We start from the raw sequence: 19,184 nt of genomic DNA, 5'->3' as shown, positions 1-19,184 counted from the left end.
GTGGATATATAACCATGTGGCTGTTGGTTCTACCTGGTCAGTGAAATATAACCACGTGGCTGTTGGTTCCACCTGGTCAGGGGATATATAACCAGATGGCTGTTAAAGTGTTAAATCAAAAAACATTATATTTGAGATTCTTCAAGTAAGGCACCCTTTGCCTTGATGACTGACAGCTTTGCACACTCTTGGCATTCTCTCAACCAGCTTCATGAGGTAGTCACCTGGAATGCATTTCAATGAACAGGTGTGCCTTGTTCTCTTAGTGCGTTTGAGCCAATCAGTTGTGTTGTGATCAGGTAGGGGTGGTATACAGAAGATAGCCCTATTTGGTAAAAGAATAGGGAGCCGCTTGGAACACAGCCATAGCTTGATATAACAGCTGTGACAGACACTCACCTCTCTGGAGTTCTGGTGGAACACAGCCATTGCTTGATATAACAGCTGTGACAGACACTCACCTCTCTGGGGTTCTGGTGGAACACAGCCATTGCTTGATATAACAGCTGTGACAGACACTCACCTCTCTGGAGCTCTGGTCGACAGCGATGTGGACGATGCCGTCGTTGTCACAACACTTCTCCAAGATGGCCTCGTGGATGGCCAGATGCCAGTTTTCACCAACCTCCCTGTTACAAACACACACACGTAAAGGGGTCAGATGTCATCTAGAAGTCCGAACCCACCTCTAACCTGGTAGTCAAGAACACACAGGTAGGATAGGACAGTACATGTGGCACATATGGGAAAACACTTGATACAATATACATCTGAGGGAGTCTGCCGACGTCCACGTCTAAGAGAGAGAGTCTGCCGACGTCCACGTCTAAGAGAGAGAGTCTGCCGACGTCCACGTCTAAGAGAGAGAGTCTGCCGACGTCCACGTCTAAGAGAGAGAGTCTGCCGACGTCCACGTCTAAGAGAGAGAGTCTGCCGACGTCCACGTCTAAGAGAGAGCCCTATCTGCCGACGTCCACGTCTAAGAGAGAGAGTCTGCCGACGTCCACGTCTAAGAGAGAGAGTCTGCCGACGTCCACGTCTAAGAGAGAGAGCGTCCACGTCTAAGAGAGAGTCTGCCGACGTCCACGTCTAAGAGAGAGAGTCTGCCGACGTCCACGTCTAAGAGAGAGAGTCTGCCGACGTCCACGTCTAAGAGAGAGTCTGCCGACGTCCACGTCTAAGAGAGAGAGTCTGCGACGTCCACGTCTAAGAGAGAGAGTCTGCCGACGTCCACGTCTAAGAGAGAGAGTCTGCCGACGTCCACGTCTAAGAGAGAGAGTCTGCCGACGTCCACGTCTAAGAGAGAGAGTCTGCCGACGTCCACGTCTAAGAGAGAGAGTCTGCCGACGTCCACGTCTAAGAGAGTCTGCCGACGTCCACGTCTAAGAGAGAGTCTGCCGACGTCCACGTCTAAGAGAGAGTCTGCCGACGTCCACGTCTAAGAGAGAGAGTCTGCCGACGTCCACGTCTAAGAGAGAGTCTGCCGACGTCCACGTCTAAGAGAGAGAGTCTGCCGACGTCCACGTCTAAGAGAGAGAGTCTGCCGACGTCCACGTCTAAGAGAGTCTGCCGACGTCCACGTCTGCCGACGTCCACGAGAGAGAGTCTGCCGACGTCCACGTCTAAGAGAGAGAGTCTGCCGACGTCCACGTCTAAGAGTCTGCCGAGAGAGAGAGTCTGCCGACGTCCACGTCTAAGAGAGAGAGTCTGCCGACGTCCACGTCTAAGAGAGAGAGTCTGCCGACGTCCACGTCTAAGAGAGAGAGTCTGCCGACGTCCACGTCTAAGAGAGTCTGCCGACGTCCACGTCTAAGAGAGAGAGTCTGCCGACGTCCACGTCTAAGAGAGAGTCTGCCGACGTCCACGTCTAAGAGAGAGAGTCTGCCGACGTCCACGTCTAAGAGAGAGAGTCTGCCGACGTCCACGTCTAAGAGAGAGTCTGCCGACGTCCACGTCTAAGAGAGAGTCTGCCGACGTCCACGTCTAAGAGAGAGTCTGCCGACGCCACGTCTAAGAGAGAGAGTCTGCCGACCCACGTCTAAGAGAGAGTCTGCCGACGTCCACGTCTAAGAGAGAGAGTCTGCCGACGTCCACGTCTAAGAGAGAGTCTGCCAACGTCCACATCTAAGAGAGAGTCTGCCAACGACGTCCACGTCTAAGAGAGAGAGTCTGCCGACGTCCACGTCTAAGAGAGAGAGTCTGCCGACGTCCACGTCTAAGAGAGAGAGTCTGCCGACGTCCACGTCTAAGAGAGAGTCTGCCGACGTCCACGTCTAAGAGAGAGAGTCTGCCGACGTCCACGTCTAAGAGAGAGAGTCTGCCGACGTCCACGTCTAAGAGAGAGAGTCTGCCGACGTCCACGTCTAAGAGAGAGAGTCTGCCGACGTCCACGTCTAAGAGAGAGAGTCTGCCGACGTCCACGTCTAAGAGAGAGAGTCTGCCGACGTCCACGTCTAAGAGAGAGAGTCTGCCGACGTCCAGATCTAAGAGAGAGTCTGCCAACGTCAACGTCCAGGTCAAAGAGAGAGTCTGCCAACGTCAACGTCCAGGTCAAAGAGAGTCTGCCAACGTCCTCATCTAAGAGAGAGTCTGCCAACGTCCTCATCTAAGAGAGAGTCTGCCGACGTCAACGTCCAGGTCTAAGAGAGTCTGCCAACGTCCACATCTAAGAGAGTCTGCCGACGTCCTCATCTAAGAGAGAGTCTGCCGACGTCCACATCTAAGAGAGTCTGCCGACGTCCTCATCTAAGAGAGTCTGCCGAAGTCCTCATCTAAGAGTCTGCCGAAGTCCTCATCTAAGAGAGTCTGCCGAAGTCCTCATCTAAGAGAGTCTGCCGAAGTCCTCATCTAAGAGAGTCTGCCGAAGTCCTCATCTAAGAGAGTCTGCCGAAGTCCTCATCTAAGAGAGTCTGCCGAAGTCCTCATCTAAGAGAGTCTGCCGAAGTCCTCATCTAAGAGAGTCTGCCGAAGTCCTCATCTAAGAGAGTCTGCCGAAGTCCTCATCTAAGAGAGTCTGCCGAAGTCCTCATCTAAGAGAGTCTGCCGAAGTCCTCATCTAAGAGAGTCTGCCGAAGTCCTCATCTAAGAGAGTCTGCCGACGTCAACGTCCACATCTAAGAGAGAGTCTGCCAACATCCACATCTAAGAGACAGTCTGCTGATACCGACATGCAAAGAGAGCGTTTTAGTCCCCTGACAAGTACATGGTCATCCCTAACCCCGACAGAACCTTAAAGACTGATGGTGAACACATTGACTTAGTAACACCCTCTGGTACTCACATGACTGGATCAAACATGTTTCTGATCTTCAGACACGGTGTTAAACTGTTGGGAGGAGAGTTCCTCCTGTCCAGAGGGAACGCTGAGAGAAGAGAGACAGACAGGAAAGAGACATTCGATGGAGAAAAAGACAGGAAATGTGTTAGATGGACAAGAGACAGACAAGAGACGCTAGATGGACAGTGTAACAGCAGGGAAGAAACCTGCTCATCGAAACATCACATTTCATAACCATGGGTATTAATAGGGAGTTGGTAGTGCCCTACGTAGGGAACAGGGTGCCATTTGGGAGCACACTAGGAATGTTAGTTACCTTTGCCCTGCCAGACTTTGGAGGGGATGAGTGAGATCTGGTCGCAGCTCAGAGAGGGCTGGAGCCACCTCCACACCAGGAAGTCGGCTCCGCCAATCCGCTGAGACTCTGTCCTGATACGGCTCTCATTGGCTGAGAGGAAGGTCACAGCCAGGTCCCAGACCTTCTTCAGCTTCTTTCTGGAATGGTAGAATAGAAACGAACAGTCATTATGACTAGTTTGTCTCTAAATGGTAGAATAGAAACGAACATAGCTTGTCTCTAAATGGTAGAATAGAAACACACATAGCTTGTCTCTAAATGGTAGAATAGAAACGAACATAGCTTGTCTCTAAATGGTAGAATAGAAACGAACATAGCTCGTCTCTCTGACATGATAGGAAAACCCAGTTAAACTGAACAGGATGTGATTTGTTCCCTGAAACGTTGCTCCTCGGGGGACTAAACAACAGAATCTGCCCTAAACACAACAAAGTAGTTTAGTTTAAGAAGCCGTGGCGGCAGGGTAGCCTAGTGGTTAGAGTGTAGAGGCGGCAGGGTGGCCTAGTGGTTAGAGTGTAGAGGCGGCAGGGTAGCCTAGTGGTTAGAGTGTAGAGGCGGCAGGGTAGCCTAGTGGTTAGAGTGTAGAGGCGGCAGGGTAGCCTAGTGGTTAGAGTGTAGAGGCGGCAGGGTAGCCTAGTGGTTAGAGTGTGACGGCCTAGGGTTAGGGTAGCCTAGTGGTTAGAGTGTAGAGGCGGCAGGGTAGCCTAGTGGTTAGAGTGTAGAGGCGGCAGGGTAGCCTAGTGGTTAGAGTGTAGAGGCGGCAGGGTAGCCTAGTGGTTAGAGTGTAGAGGCGGCAGGGTAGCCTAGTGGTTAGAGTGTAGAGGCGGCAGGGTAGCCTAGTGGTTAGAGTGTAGAGGCGGCAGGGTAGCCTAGTGGTTAGAGTGTAGAGGCGGCAGGGTAGCCTAGTGGTTAGAGTGTAGAGGCGGCAGGGTAGCCTAGTGGTTAGAGCGTTGGTGGTTAGAGTGTTGGACTAGTGACCGGAAGGTTGCAAGTTCAAACCCCCGAGCTGACAAGGTACAAATCTGTCGTTCTGCCCCTGAACAGGCAGTTAACCCACTGTTCCTAGGCCATCAATGAAACTAAGAATTTGTTCTTAACTGACTTGCCTGGTTAAATAAAGTTTAAAAAATACATTTAAACATTTTTAAAGTCTGAATTTGTTTAAATGACCACAGTTTCTTAAAGACCATGAGATCCATACAGTTTATATGACCCACGGTTTCTTAATAAAGACCATGAGATCCATACAGTTTAAATGACCCACGGTTTCTTAATAAAGACCATGAGATCCATACAGTTTATATGACCCACGGTTTCTTAATAAAGACCATGAGATCCATACAGTTTATATGACCACGGTTTCTTAATAAAGACCATGAGATCCATACAGTTTATATGACCAACGGTTTCTTAATAAAGACCATGAGATCCATACAGTTTAAATGACCACAGCTTCTTAAAGACCATGAGATCCATACAGTTTAAATGACCACAGCTTCTTAAAGACCATGAGATCCATACAGTTTATATGACCACAGCTTCTTAAAGACCATGAGATCCATACAGTTTATATGACCCACAGTTTCTTAATAAAGACCATGAGATCCATACAGTTTATATGACCCACGGTTTCTTAATAAAGACCATGAGATCCATACAGTTTAAATGACCACAGCTTCTTAAAGACCATGAGATCCATACAGTTTATATGACCCACAGTTTCTTAATAAAGACCATGAGATCCATACAGGTCCATGACCCACGGTTTCTTAATAAAGACCATGAGATCCATACAGTTTATATGACCACAGTTTCTTAAAAAGACCATGAGATCCATACAGTTTATATGACCCACGGTTTCTTAATAAAGACCATGAGATCCATACAGTTTAAATGACCCAGGTTTCTTCTTAAAGTCCATGAGATCCATACAGTTTAAATGACCCACGGTTTCTTAATAAAGTCCATGAGATCCATACAGTTTATATGACCCACGGTTTCTTAATAAAGACCATGAGATCCATACAGTTTATATGACCCACGGTTTCTTAATAAAGTCCATGAGATCCATACAGTTTAAATGACCCACGGTTTCTTCTTAAAGTCCATGAGATCCATACAGTTTATGACCCACGGTTTCTTCTTAAAGACCATGAGATCCATACAGTTTATATGACCCACGGTTTCTTAATAAAGTCCATGAGATCCATACAGTTTATATGACCACAGCTTCTTAAAGCCCATGAGATCCATACAGTTTATATGACCACAGCTTCTTAAAGCCCATGAGATCCATACAGTTTATATGACCCACGGTTTCTTAATAAAGACCATGAGGTCCATACAGTTTATATGACCCACGGTTTCTTAATAAAGACCATGAGGTCCATACAGTTTAAATGACCCACGGTTTCTTAATAAAGACCATGAGGTCCATACAGTTTATATGACCCACGGTTTCTTAATAAAGACCATGAGATCCATACAGTTTATATGACCACGGTTTCTTCTTAAAGACCATGAGATCCATACAGTTTATATGACCAACGGTTTCTTAATAAAGACCATGAGATCCATACAGTTTAAATGACCCACGGTTTCTTAATAAAGACCATGAGATCCATACAGTTTAAATGACCCACGGTTTCTTAATAAAGTCCATGAGATCCATACAGTTTATATGACCCACGGTTTCTTAATAAAGACCATGAGATCCATACAGTTTATATGACCCACGGTTTCTTAATAAAGACCATGAGATCCATACAGTTTATATGACCCACGGTTTCTTAATAAAGACCATGAGGTCCATACAGTTTAAATGACCCACGGTTTCTTAATAAAGACCATGAGATCCATACAGTTTATATGACCCACGGTTTCTTAATAAAGTCCATGAGATCCATACAGTTTAAATGACCCACGGTTTCTTAATAAAGTCCATGAGATCCATACAGTTTATATGACCACGGTTTCTTAATAAAGACCATGAGATCCATACAGTTTAAATGACCACAGCTTCTTAAAGACCATGAGATCCATACAGTTTAAATGACCACAGCTTCTTAAAGACCATGAGATCCATACAGTTTAAATGACCCACAGTTTCTTCTTAAAGACCATGAGATCCATACAGTTTATATGACCCACGGTTTCTTAATAAAGTCCATGAGATCCATACAGTTTATATGACCAACGGTTTCTTAAAAGTCCATGAGTCCATTTTCTTAATAAAGACCATGAGATCCATACAGTTTATATGACCCACGGTTTCTTAAAAGTCCATGAGGTCCATACAGGTTTCTTAATAAAGACCATGAGATCCATACAGTTTATATGACCCACAGTTTCTTAATAAAGACCATGAGATCCATACAGTTTATATGACCCACGGTTTCTTAATAAAGACCATGAGATCCATACAGTTTAAATGACCCACGGTTTCTTCTTAAAGACCATGAGATCCATACAGTTTAAATGACCCACGGTTTCTTAATAAAGACCATGAGATCCATACAGTTTATATGACCCACGGTTTCTTAATAAAGACCATGAGGTCCATACAGTTTATATGACCCACGGTTTCTTAATAAAGTCCATGAGGTCCATACAGTTTAAATGACCCACGGTTTCTTAATAAAGTCCATGAGGTCCATACAGTTTATATGACCCACGGTTTCTTCTTAAAGACCATGAGATCCATACAGTTTATATGACCCACGGTTTCTTAATAAAGACCATGAGGTCCATACAGTTTATATGACCCACGGTTTCTTAATAAAGACCATGAGGTCCATACAGTTTAAATGACCCACGGTTTCTTAATAAAGACCATGAGATCCATACAGTTTATATGACCCACGGTTTCTTAATAAAGTCCATGAGATCCATACAGTTTATATGACCCACGGTTTCTTAATAAAGTCCATGAGATCCATACAGTTTAAATGACCAACGGTTTCTTAATAAAGCCCATGAGATCCATTTTCTTAATAAAGTCCATGAGGTCCATACAGTTTAATGACCCACGGTTTCTTCTTAAAGACCATGAGATCCATACAGTTTATATGACCCACGGTTTCTTAATAAAGACCATGAGATCCATACAGTTTATATGACCCACGGTTTCTTAATAAAGACCATGAGATCCATACAGTTTATATGACCCACGGTTTCTTAATAAAGACCATGAGATCCATACAGTTTATATGACCCACGGTTTCTTAATAAAGACCATGAGATCCATACAGTTTATATGACCCACGGTTTCTTAATAAAGACCATGAGATCCATACAGTTTAAATGACCCACGGTTTCTTAATAAAGACCATGAGATCCATACAGTTTATATGACCCACGGTTTCTTAATAAAGACCATGAGGTCCATACAGTTTATATGACCCACGGTTTCTTAATAAAGACCATGAGGTCCATACAGTTTAAATGACCCACGGTTTCTTCTTAAAGACCATGAGATCCATACAGTTTATATGACCCACGGTTTCTTCTTAAAGACCATGAGGTCCATACAGTTTAATGACCCACGGTTTCTTCTTAAAGACCATGAGATCCATACAGTTTAAATGACCCACGGTTTCTTAATAAAGACTGAGATCCATACAGTTTAAATGACCCACGGTTTCTTAATAAAGACCATGAGATCCATACAGTTTAAATGACCCACGGTTTCTTAATAAAGACCATGAGATCCATACAGTTTAAATGACCCACGGTTTCTTAATAAAGACCATGAGATCCATACAGTTTAAATGACCCACGGTTTCTTAATAAAGACCATGAGATCCATACAGTTTAAATGACCCACGGTTTCTTACCATGAGATCCATACAGTTTAAATGACCCACGTTTCTTAATAAAGACCATGAGATCCATACAGTTTATATGACCCACGGTTTCTTAATAAAGACCATGAGGTCCATACAGTTTAAATGACCAACGGTTTCTTAATAAAGACCATGAGATCCATACAGTTTATATGACCAACGGTTTCTTAATAAAGACCATGAGATCCATACAGTTTAAATGACCCACGGTTTCTTAATAAAGTCCATGAGATCCATACAGTTTAAATGACCCACGGTTTCTTAATAAAGACCATGAGGTCCATACAGTTTATATGACCCACGGTTTCTTAATAAAGACCATGAGATCCATACAGTTTAAATGACCCACGGTTTCTTCTTAAAGACCATGAGATCCATACAGTTTAAATGACCCACGGTTTCTTCTTAAAGACCACGAGATCCATACAGTTTATATGACCCACGGTTTCTTAATAAAGACCATGAGGTCCATACAGTTTATATGACCCACGGTTTCTTAATAAAGACCATGAGATCCATACAGTTTAAATGACCCACGGTTTCTTAATAAAGACCATGAGGTCCATACAGTTTAGAGGCTTCAGGAAGCCATGTCCATTCCCTTAGCTAATCAACAGAAAGAATGAAGTGTGGTGACAGTTCTATACTGTATAAAACCTGGAAACTTTTTGCCCGATTCCCATTTTTGTTTCTTTCCCCAAATTCCATTTACTCCATTTAGATTTTCCAGGTTTTCCCCAGTGGTCTAAGATCACACTTTTTTTATTTACAGAAAAACAACAATATTGGATGTTAAGTCCAAAACAGTGCTTAAAAAAAAAAATCATACCAGGAGTCCATTTTTGAAGTCTGCAAAATGTAGATTATTTTGGTGTAGTTACCCTTTAACTCACCTGTGAACCATCCAGAGAACATCGTTTGGTCAGCGATGTTTCTGTAGAGCTCATGTCATGGCAGAGTTTGCAAAAACAAAATGGCCACTGGACCGACGCTAATAAATGATGATGTCATTCTGCCAGAAAGGTAAGAGGCTACTTTGTAGTTAAACATTTTAATTGAGAAGGTTTTTTTTTAGGGGGAAAGCCTTTCCATCTACCAGAAAACTGTTGTCATTATTAGCATCATCGCTAACGGCTACACTTAGTAGTAGACAAACGCGCACACAGACAGGGGCATTCCTGTGCCGTTGCCTCCAAATACACACAATACTATTATTGTGCATAGTCAGGTTAATATAATAGTTTGAAAAGGTTTACCATGCTTTGCGAGAAGGACGATTTCCCCTAATAATCCCGTTTCCACGGACACGTCTGAAAATCAGGCTTCCTGATAGGAACTTCAAAATAAACGTGGAAACCAATCAGAATCGTCGTTCTACCGCAGCGACCGTGTTATTTTTTCGGATGAAGACTATCGGAGTTCGGACATACAAAGTCGGTCTGTGAAACCCACGCGTTCAGATGATCCTTAACTCACTCCACTCATAAGAGAGGCTTGTCGTTGTACCGCTGCTGACACAGATCAAATAAACCGCTGGAAAGCAGATTAAAACGTCCTAAATCCTTTGAAAGATTGCTCAGAAAACCGGTAGTTATTTTATAAAATCGGTGTAGGCTTACCCGGTACAGATAAGATCAAATCTTATCCTACGCCGATTACGATGAGCAGAGTTCGGTGTTTACATCACTGTTGCCACACTCGGTCTACTGCCGTAAAAATCAGTTTAATATTGAATTATTAGTGTGCACATAAATGTACTCATTGATGCATTTTGTTCATGTCTTATGGTAAACTTGGGCAAATGTATGCATTTTCTACCGAGTTCGATACATTTAGTTGATTCCCAACTGAGATCTATACATTTAGTTGATTCCCTACATTTAGTTGATTCCCTACCGAGATCGATACATTTAGTTGATTCCCTACTAAAGTTCAATAGATTCAGTTGATTCCCTACATTTAGTTGATTCCCAACTGAGATCGATACATTTAGTTGATTCCCTACCGAGATCGATACATTTAGTTGATTCCCTACTAAAGTTCAATAGATTCAGTTGATTCCCTACATTTAGTTGATTCCCAACTGAGATCGATACATTTAGTTGATTCCCTACCGAGTTCGATACATTTAGTTGATTCCCTACTAAAGTTCAATAGATTTAGTTGATTCCCTACTGAGTTCAATACATTTAGTTGATTCCCTACTAAAGTTCAATAGATTTTTGAATATTGTTGAATTCCATTTTAATGTCTGGATTCATTGATTCCATCCAACTTCTCCACAACGCAGATTTTATATGGCCCTGGTACTGGAACTGACCTGGGGTTGGACCAGGGAGTCTCTGACGTGAGGGATGGGCAGGTAGGAGGTTAGTACTCACCTGTCCTGGGGTTGGACCAGGGAGTCTCTGACGTGAGGAATGGGCAGGTAGGAGGTTAGTACTCACCTGTCCTGGGGCTGAACCAGGGAGTCTCTGACGTGAGGGATGGGCAGGTAGGGCTGGAGGTCATTGTTCTCCTGACACGACGCGTTGTGGATCCTCAGAACACCTATGATTCTCTCCACCATGTCATACATCTGCCTGGTCTCCTCTTCCTCTCTCCTCCAACGATACTTCATATAGTAGAATACACCCCACACCAGACCAATCACTAGAGAGAGAGAGAGGTTAGATTAGATACTTCATATAGTAGAATACACACCAGACCAATCACTAGAGAGAGAGGTTAGATTAGATACTTCATATAGTAGAATACACACCAGACCAATCACTAGAGAGAGAGAGAGGTTAGATTAGATACTTCATATAGTAGAATACACCCCACACCAGACCAATCACTAGAGAGACAGAGGTTAGATTAGATACTTCATATAGTAGAATACACACCAGACCAATCACTAGAGAGAGAGAAGGTTAGATTAGTTACTTCATAGAGTAGAATATACCTCACACCAGACCAATCACTAGAGAGAGAGAGAGAGAGGTTAGATTAGATACTTCATATAGTAGAATACACACCAGACCAATCACTAGAGAGAGAGAGAAGGTTAGTTAGATACTGAGCAGAATACACACCAGACCAATCACTAGAGGATGACTAGTTAAAGTAGAATATACCTCACACCAGACCAATCACTAGAGAGAGAGAGGTTAGATTAGATACTTCATATAGTAGAATACACCTCACACCAGACCAATCACTAGAGAGAGAGAGAAGGTTAGATTAGATACTTCATATAGTAGAATACACCCCACACCAGACCAATCACTAGAGAGAGAGAAGGTTAGATTAGATACTTCATATAGTAGAATACACACCAGACCAATCACTAGAGAGAGAGAGAAGGTTAGATTAGATACTTCATATAGTAGAATACACCTCACACCAGACCAATCACTAGAGAGAGAGAGAAGGTTAGATTAGATACTTCATATAGTAGAATACACCTCACACCAGACCAATCACTAGAGAGAGAGAAGGTTAGATTAGATACTTCATATAGTAGAATACACACCAGACCAATCACTAGAGAGAGAGAGAAGGTTAGATTAGATACTTCATATAGTAGAATACACACCAGACCAATCACTAGAGAGAGAGAAGGTTAGATTAGATACTTCATATAGTAGAATACACCCCACACCAGACCAATCACTAGAGAGAGAGAGAAGGTTAGATTAGATACTTCATATAGTAGAATACACACCAGACCAATCACTAGAGAGAGAGAGAGGTTAGATTAGATACTTCATATAGTAGAATACACCTCACACCAGACCAATCACTAGAGAGAGAGAAGGTTAGATTAGATACTTCATATAGTAGAATACACCCCACACCAGACCAATCACTAGAGAGAGAGAGAGAGAGAAGGTTAGATTAGATACTTCATATAGTAGAATACACCCCACACCAGACCAATCACTAGAGAGAGAGAAGGTTAGATTAGATACTTCATATAGTAGAATACACCCCACACCAGACCAATCACTAGAGAGAGAGAGAGGTTAGATTAGATACTTCATATAGTAGAATACACCCCACACCAGACCAATCACTAGAGAGAGAGAAGGTTAGATTAGATACTTCATATAGTAGAATACACCTCACACCAGACCAATCACTAGAGAGAGAGAGAGAGAAGAGAGATTAGATACTTCATATAGTAGAATACACCTCACACCAGACCAATCACTAGAGAGAGAGAGAGAGAAGAGGTTAGATTAGATACTTCATATAGTAGAATACACACCAGACCAATCACTAGAGAGAGAGAGAGAGAAGGTTAGATTAGTTACTTCATATAGTAGAATACACACCAGACCAATCACTAGAGAGAGAGAGAGAGAGAGAAGGTTAGATTAGATACTTCATATAGAGAATACACACCAGACCAATCACTAGAGAGAGAGAGAGAGAGAGGTTAGATTAGATACTTCATATAGTAGAATACACCCCACACCAGACCAATCACTAGAGAGAGAGAGAGAGAGAGAGGTTAGATTAGATACTTCATATAGTAGAATACACACCAGACCAATCACTAGAGAGAGAGAGAAGAGGGAGATTAGTTACTTCATAGAGTAGAATACACCTCACACCAGACCAATCACTAGAGAGAGAGAAGGTTAGATTAGATACTTCATATAGTAGAATACACACCAGACCAATCACTAGAGAGAGAGAGAAGGTTAGATTAGATACTTCATATAGTAGAATACACACCAGACCAATCACTAGAGAGAGAGAAGGTTAGATTAGATACTTCATATAGTAGAATACACCCCACACCAGACCAATCACTAGAGAGAGAGAGAAGGTTAGATTAGATACGAGTAGAATACACACCAGACCAATCACTAGAGAGAGAGAGAAGGTTAGATTAGATACTTCAGTAGAATACACCCCACACCAATCACTAGAGAGAGAGAGAGAGAGAGAGAGAGAAGGTTAGATTAGATACTTCATATAGTAGAATACACCCCACACCAGACCAATCACTAGAGAGAGAGAGGTTAGATTAGATACTTCATATAGTAGAATATACCCCACACCAGACCAATCACTAGAGAGAGAGAGAGAGAGAGAGAGAGAGAGAGAGAGAGAAGGGGATTAGATACTTCATATAGTAGAATACACCCCACACCAGACCAATCACTAGAGAGAGAGAGAAGGTTAGATTAGATACTTCATATAGTAGAATACACCTCACACCAGACCAATCACTAGAGAGAGAGAAGGTTAGATTAGATACTTCATATTGTATAATACACCTCACACAGGAGACTTGTTAGGATGAGCAGCACCCTGTGGATGACTGTAAAGAGGAGAGAAGCCTGTTAGGATGAGCAGCACCCTGTGGATGACTGTAAAGAGGAGGCCTGTTAGGATGAGCAGCACCCTGTGGATGACTGTAAAGAGGAGGAGGCCTGTTAGGATGAGCAGCACCCTGTGGATGACTGTAAAGAGGAGGAGGCCTGTTAGGATGAGCAGCACCCTGTGGATGACTGTAAAGAGGAGGAGAGAAGACATGTCTAACCTGTTAGGATGAGCAGCACCCTGTGGATGACTGTAAAGAAGGCTCTTCTGAAGCGGCAGGAGAAGGACATCTTGGGGTGGGTCGACTCCAGACGAGTCACCTCACTCACCTCCGCTACTGCCTCCTCTGGGTTATCCCCGATCAGCCTGGGAGAGGAGGAGGAGAGGGAGAGAGGAGGGAGAGAGAGAAGGGGGAGAGAAGAGAGGAGGAGGAGGGAGAGAGAAGAGAGGAGAGAGAAAAGAGAGGAGGGAGAGAGAGAGAGGGAGAAGAGAGGAGAGAAAAAGAGGGAGGGAGAGAGAGAAAAGAGAGGAGGGAGAGAGAGAAGGGGGAGAGAAGAGAGGAGGAGGAGGGGGAGAGAAGAGAAGAGAGAGAGAGAGAGAGAGAGAGGAGGGAGAGAGAAAAGAGAGGAGGGAGAGAGAGAAAGAGAGGGAGGGAGAGAGAGAAAAGAGAGGAGGGAGAGAGAGAAAAGAGAGGAGGGAGAGAGAGAAAAGAGAGGGAGGGAGGGAGAGAAGAGAGAGGAGGGAGAGAGAGAGAGAGAGGAGGGAGAGAGAGAGAGAGGGGAGAGAGAGAGAGAGAAGAGAGAGGAGGGAGAGAGAGAAGAGAGAGGGAGGGAGAGAGAGAGGGGGAGAGAAGAGAGGGGGGAGAGAAGAGAGGGGGAGAGAAGAGAGGGGGAGAGAGAAGAGAGGGGGAGAAGAGAGGAGGAGGGGAGAAGAGAGGAGGAGGAGGGAGAGAGAAGAGAGAGAAGAGAGGAGGGAGAGAGAAGAGAGGAGGGAGAGAGAAGAGAGGAGGGAGAGAGAGAGAGGAGGGAGAGAGAGAGAGAGGGAGAGAGAGAGAGGAGGGAGAGAGGAGAGAGGATGGAGAGAGAAGAGAGGAAGGGAGAGAAGAGAGGAGGGAGAGAGAGGAGAGGAAGGGGAGAAGAGAGAGAGGAGGGAGAGAGAGAAGGGGAGAGAAGAGAGGGGGAGAGAAGAGAGGAGGAGGAGGGAGAGAGAAGAGAGGAGGGAGAGAGAAGAGAGAGAAGAGAAGAGGGAGAGAGAAGAGAGGAGGGAGAGAGGAGGGAGAGAGAAGAGAGGAAGGGGAGAGAAGAGAGGAGGGAGAGAGAGGAGAGGAAGGGGAGAAGAGAGAGAGGAGGGGAGCGAAAGGAAGGGGGAGGGAGAGGAGAGGTTCCATTAGTATGAGAATACATCATAGGGGTTGATAACAGGGTTAGGCACCAAACACAAGAACACAGACAATCAGGGAGGGACCACCCAAACAGGGAGGGACCACGTGTCCAATATGAAATGCCTGTTTCCTGTCGTGTGTCCTAATGACCACGACCCGATATGCTCTCCTCTTCAGAGAATCTTAGAAGAGAGACCATGTTTACCGAATGCCAACGTCCTCCCCAGTCCGTATGATCCACTCCAGAGCGAGGAGAACCCAGTGACGATACTGTTCACTCTGCTGCAGGAGATAGTCAGAGGCTTCCTTCAGAGACAGGCTCCTGTTGGCCTGCTGCTGCTCCGGGGCGGTACAGTCATGTTGGCCTGATGGGGACAACATTAACGTGAGCTGCAGATAAACCACTTATTATTAGAAGGGAGGAGACAGACAGACGGGGGGCGGAGACAGACAGACGGGGGGGGAGGAGACAGACAGACAGACGGGGGGAGGAGACAGACAGACAGACGGGGGGAGGAGACAGACAGACAGACGGGGGGAGGAGACAGACAGACAGACGGGGGGAGACAGACAGACAGACGGGGGGAGGAGACAGACAGACAGTGGGGGGGAGACAGACAGACAGGGGGGGAGACAGACAGGGGGAGACGGGCGGGAGGAGACAGACAGGCGGGCGGGAGGAGACAGACAGGCGGGCGGGAGGAGACAGACAGACGGGGGGGAGGAGACAGACAGACGGGGGGAGGAGAGAGACAGACAGACGGGGGGGGGAGACAGACAGACGGGGGGAGACAGACAGACGGGGGGAGGAGACAGACAGACGGGGGGAGGAGACAGACAGACGGGGGGGAGGAGACAGACAGGCGGGGGGGGAGGAGACAGACAGACGGGGGGGGAGGAGACAGACAGGCGGGCGGGCGGGAGGAGACAGACAGGCGGGCGGGCGGGAGGAGACAGACAGGCGGGCGGGCGGGAGAGACAGACAGGCGGGCGGGCGGGAGGAGACAGACAGGCGGGCGGGCGGGAGGAGACAGACAGGCGGGCGGGCGGGAGGAGACAGGCAGGCTGGCGGGCGGGAGGAGACAGACAGGCGGGCGGGAGGAGACAGACAGGCGGGCGGGCGGGAGGAGACAGACAGGCGGGCGGGAGGAGACAGACAGGCGGGCGGGAGGAGACAGACAGGCGGGCGGGAGGAGACAGACAGGCGGGCGGGAGGAGACAGACAGGCGGGCGGGAGGAGACAGACAGGCGGGCGGGAGGAGACAGACAGGCGGGCGGGAGGAGACAGACAGGCGGGCGGGAGGAGACAGACAGGCAGACAGGCAGGCAGGCAGACACCTCATTTCAACAGTAATCCCCTGAGGTAAGATTTCAAACTATCCTTGAGCAGTTCATGTCATTACAGCTAAAAAAAGGTGTTTGTCATCAGACAACACCCACTGAGTGGACCAAACATTAAGAACACCTTCCTAATATGGAGTTAAACCCCACCCCCTTTTCCCTCAGAACAGCCTCAATTCGTCAGGGACTCTACAAGGTATTGAAAGCGTTCCACAGGGATGCTGGCCCATGTTGACTCCAATGATTCTCATATTTGCTTCTTGAGGCGGCAGGTAGCCTAGCGGTTAGAGGCAGGCGGCCTAGAGGTTAGAGGCAGGCGGCCTAGAGGTTAGAGGCAGGCGGCCTAGCGGTTAGAGGCAGGCGGCCTAGCGGTTAGAGGCAGGGCGGCCTAGCGGTTAGAGGCAGGCGGCCTAGCCTAGCGGTTAGAGGCAGGCGGCCTAGCGGTTAGAGGCAGGGTAGCCTAGCGGTTAGAGGCAGGGTAGCCTAGCGGTTAGAGGCAGGTAGCCTAGCGGTTAGAGGCAGGTAGCCTAGCGGTTAGAGGCAGGTAGCCTAGTGGTTAGAGCGTTGGACTAGTGGTTAGAGGCAGGTGGCCTAGTGGTTAGAGGTAGGTAGCCTAGTGGTTAGAGCGTTGGACTAGTGGTTAGAGGCAGGTGGCCTAGTGGTTAGAGACAGGTAGCCTAGTGGTTAGAGACAGGTAGCCTAGTGGTTAGAGGCAGGTAGCCTAGCGGTTAGAGCGTTGGACTAGTAACTTAAAGGTTGCTAGATCGAATCCCCGAGCTGACAAGGTAAAAAAAATCTGTGGTTCTGTCCCCTGAACCCACTGTTCCTAGACCAGTTAACCCAGTGTTCCTAGACCAGTTAACCCACTGTTCCTGGGCCAGTTAACCCACTGTTCCTGGGCCAGTTAACCCACTGTTCCTGGGCCAGTTAACCCACTGTTCCTGGGCCAGTTAACCCACTGTTCCTGGGCCAGTTAACCCACTGTTCCTGGGCCAGTTAACCCACTGTTCCTGGGCCAGTTAACCCACTGTTCCTGGGCCAGTTAACCCACTGTTCCTGGGCCAGTTAACCCACTGTTCCTGGGCCAGTTAACCCACTGTTCCTGGGCCAGTTAACCCACTGTTCCTGGGCCAGTTAACCCACTGTTCCTGGGCCAGTTAACCCACTGTTCCTGGGCCAGTTAACCCACTGTTCCTGGGCCAGTTAACCCACTGTTCCTGGGCCAGTTAACCCACTGTTCCTGGGCCAGTTAACCCACTGTTCCTGGGCCAGTTAACCCACTGTTCCTGGGCCAGTTAACCCACTGTTCCTGGGCCAGTTAACCCACTGTTCCTGGGCCAGTTAACCCACTGTTCCTAGGCCAGTTAACCCACTGTTCCTAGGCCAGTTAACCCACTGTTCCTAGGCCAGTTAACCCACTGTTCCTAGGCCAGTTAACCCACTGTTCCTAGGCCAGTTAACCCACTGTTCCTAGACCAGTTAACCCACTGTTCCTAGACCAGTTAACCCACTGTTCCTAGACCAGTTAACCCACTGTTCCTAGACCAGTTAACAAAGATAAAATAAAACATTTGTGTCGAGTTGGCAGGATGTCCTTTGGGTGGTGGATCATTCTTGATACACACGGGGAAAACGGTTGAGCTTGGAAAAGCCCAGCAGCGTTGCAGTTCTTGACACAAACCGGGGGCCTATTCACAATCCATGTCTCAACTGTCTCAAAGCCTAAAGATCCTTTTTTAACCCGTCTCCTCCCTTTCATCTAGAACAGATTGAAGTGGATTTAATAAGGGATCACTTTGACCTGGTCGGCCGGTCATGGAAAGCGTTTTGAACACCGCGTATACACCCTGAGGTCGGAGGTCGGAGGTGAAAACAACACATTCTAGCTAATTAAGCAGAGCACACAGCCAAGGCTGTAGGATGGAAGAGTCTCAATCAAATGTATTTATAAAGCCATTTATACATCAGCTGATGTCTCAAAGTGCTGTACAGAAACCCAGCCTAAAACCCCCAAACAGCAAGCAATGCAGGTGTAGAAGCACAGTGGCTAGGAAAAACTCCCTAGAAAGGCCAGAACCTAGGAAGAAACCTAGAGAGGAACCGGGCTCTGAGAGGAGGCCAGTCCTCTTCTGGCTGTACCAGGTGGAGATTATAAACCTAGAGAGGAACCGGGCTCTGAGAGGAGGCCAGTCCTCTTCTAGCTGTACCAGGTGGAGATTATAAACCAAGAGAGAGGAACCGGGCTCTGAGAGGAGGCCAGTCCTCTTCTAGCTACCGAAAAGTTCTTAAAACGTACCAGCAATATGAGCCAGGTGGTCGTGAAGGTTGAGGAGGAGTTTCAGAATGGTGTCCTTCTCCGTCTTGTCCTGAAATCCAGAAAAGATCAAGTCAATATTTTAGTTTCAGTATAACAGATGTCTGTCAATACAACATGTAGAGCTAAAACATCTATTTATTCATTTAAATATATATCTACCAGCAACTCAGATTTTCCGCCAAAATTACACAAAAAAAAACCCAGGTAAGCTTTAAAGTTCATTAAAAATATATATATACAGTGCCTTGCGAAAGTATTCGGCCCCCTTGAACTTTGCGACCTTTTGCCACATTTCAGGCTTCAAACATAAAGATATAAAACTGTATTTTTTTGTGAAGAATCAA

The 19,184-nt window shown here is 46.3% G+C and overlaps 1 protein-coding gene across 2 annotated transcripts in view; it reads right to left on the bottom strand.

Annotated features, from left to right (window-relative positions):
* lemd3 (LEM domain containing 3) overlaps nt 1-19,184 on the bottom strand; it is a 47,580-nt gene that overhangs the window by 3,116 nt on the left and 25,280 nt on the right. Inside the window, exons 3-10 of one of the 2 annotated variants that reach the window (XM_042318103.1) lie at nt 18,820-18,889; nt 15,388-15,547; nt 14,022-14,167; nt 13,819-13,989; nt 10,927-11,131; nt 3,594-3,772; nt 3,281-3,362; nt 524-629 (exon numbers count right to left, since the gene is read on the bottom strand). In XM_042318103.1, coding sequence (XP_042174037.1) covers nt 524-629; nt 3,281-3,362; nt 3,594-3,772; nt 10,927-11,131; nt 13,819-13,989; nt 14,022-14,167; nt 15,388-15,547; nt 18,820-18,889 — 1,119 coding nt within the window. The remainder of the gene's footprint in view (nt 1-523; nt 630-3,280; nt 3,363-3,593; nt 3,773-10,926; nt 11,132-13,818; nt 13,990-14,021; nt 14,168-15,387; nt 15,548-18,819; nt 18,890-19,184) is intronic. The other variant, XM_042318104.1, reaches the window with a different exon arrangement.

The sequence above is a fragment of the Oncorhynchus tshawytscha genome, unplaced genomic scaffold (genome assembly GCF_018296145.1).
Source record: "Oncorhynchus tshawytscha isolate Ot180627B unplaced genomic scaffold, Otsh_v2.0 Un_contig_673_pilon_pilon, whole genome shotgun sequence".
In the NCBI taxonomy this organism is placed as follows: Eukaryota; Metazoa; Chordata; class Actinopteri; order Salmoniformes; family Salmonidae; genus Oncorhynchus; species Oncorhynchus tshawytscha.
The sequence above is the reverse complement of the archived record's forward strand: the minus strand, read 5'-3'. Positions and strand labels throughout refer to the sequence as shown.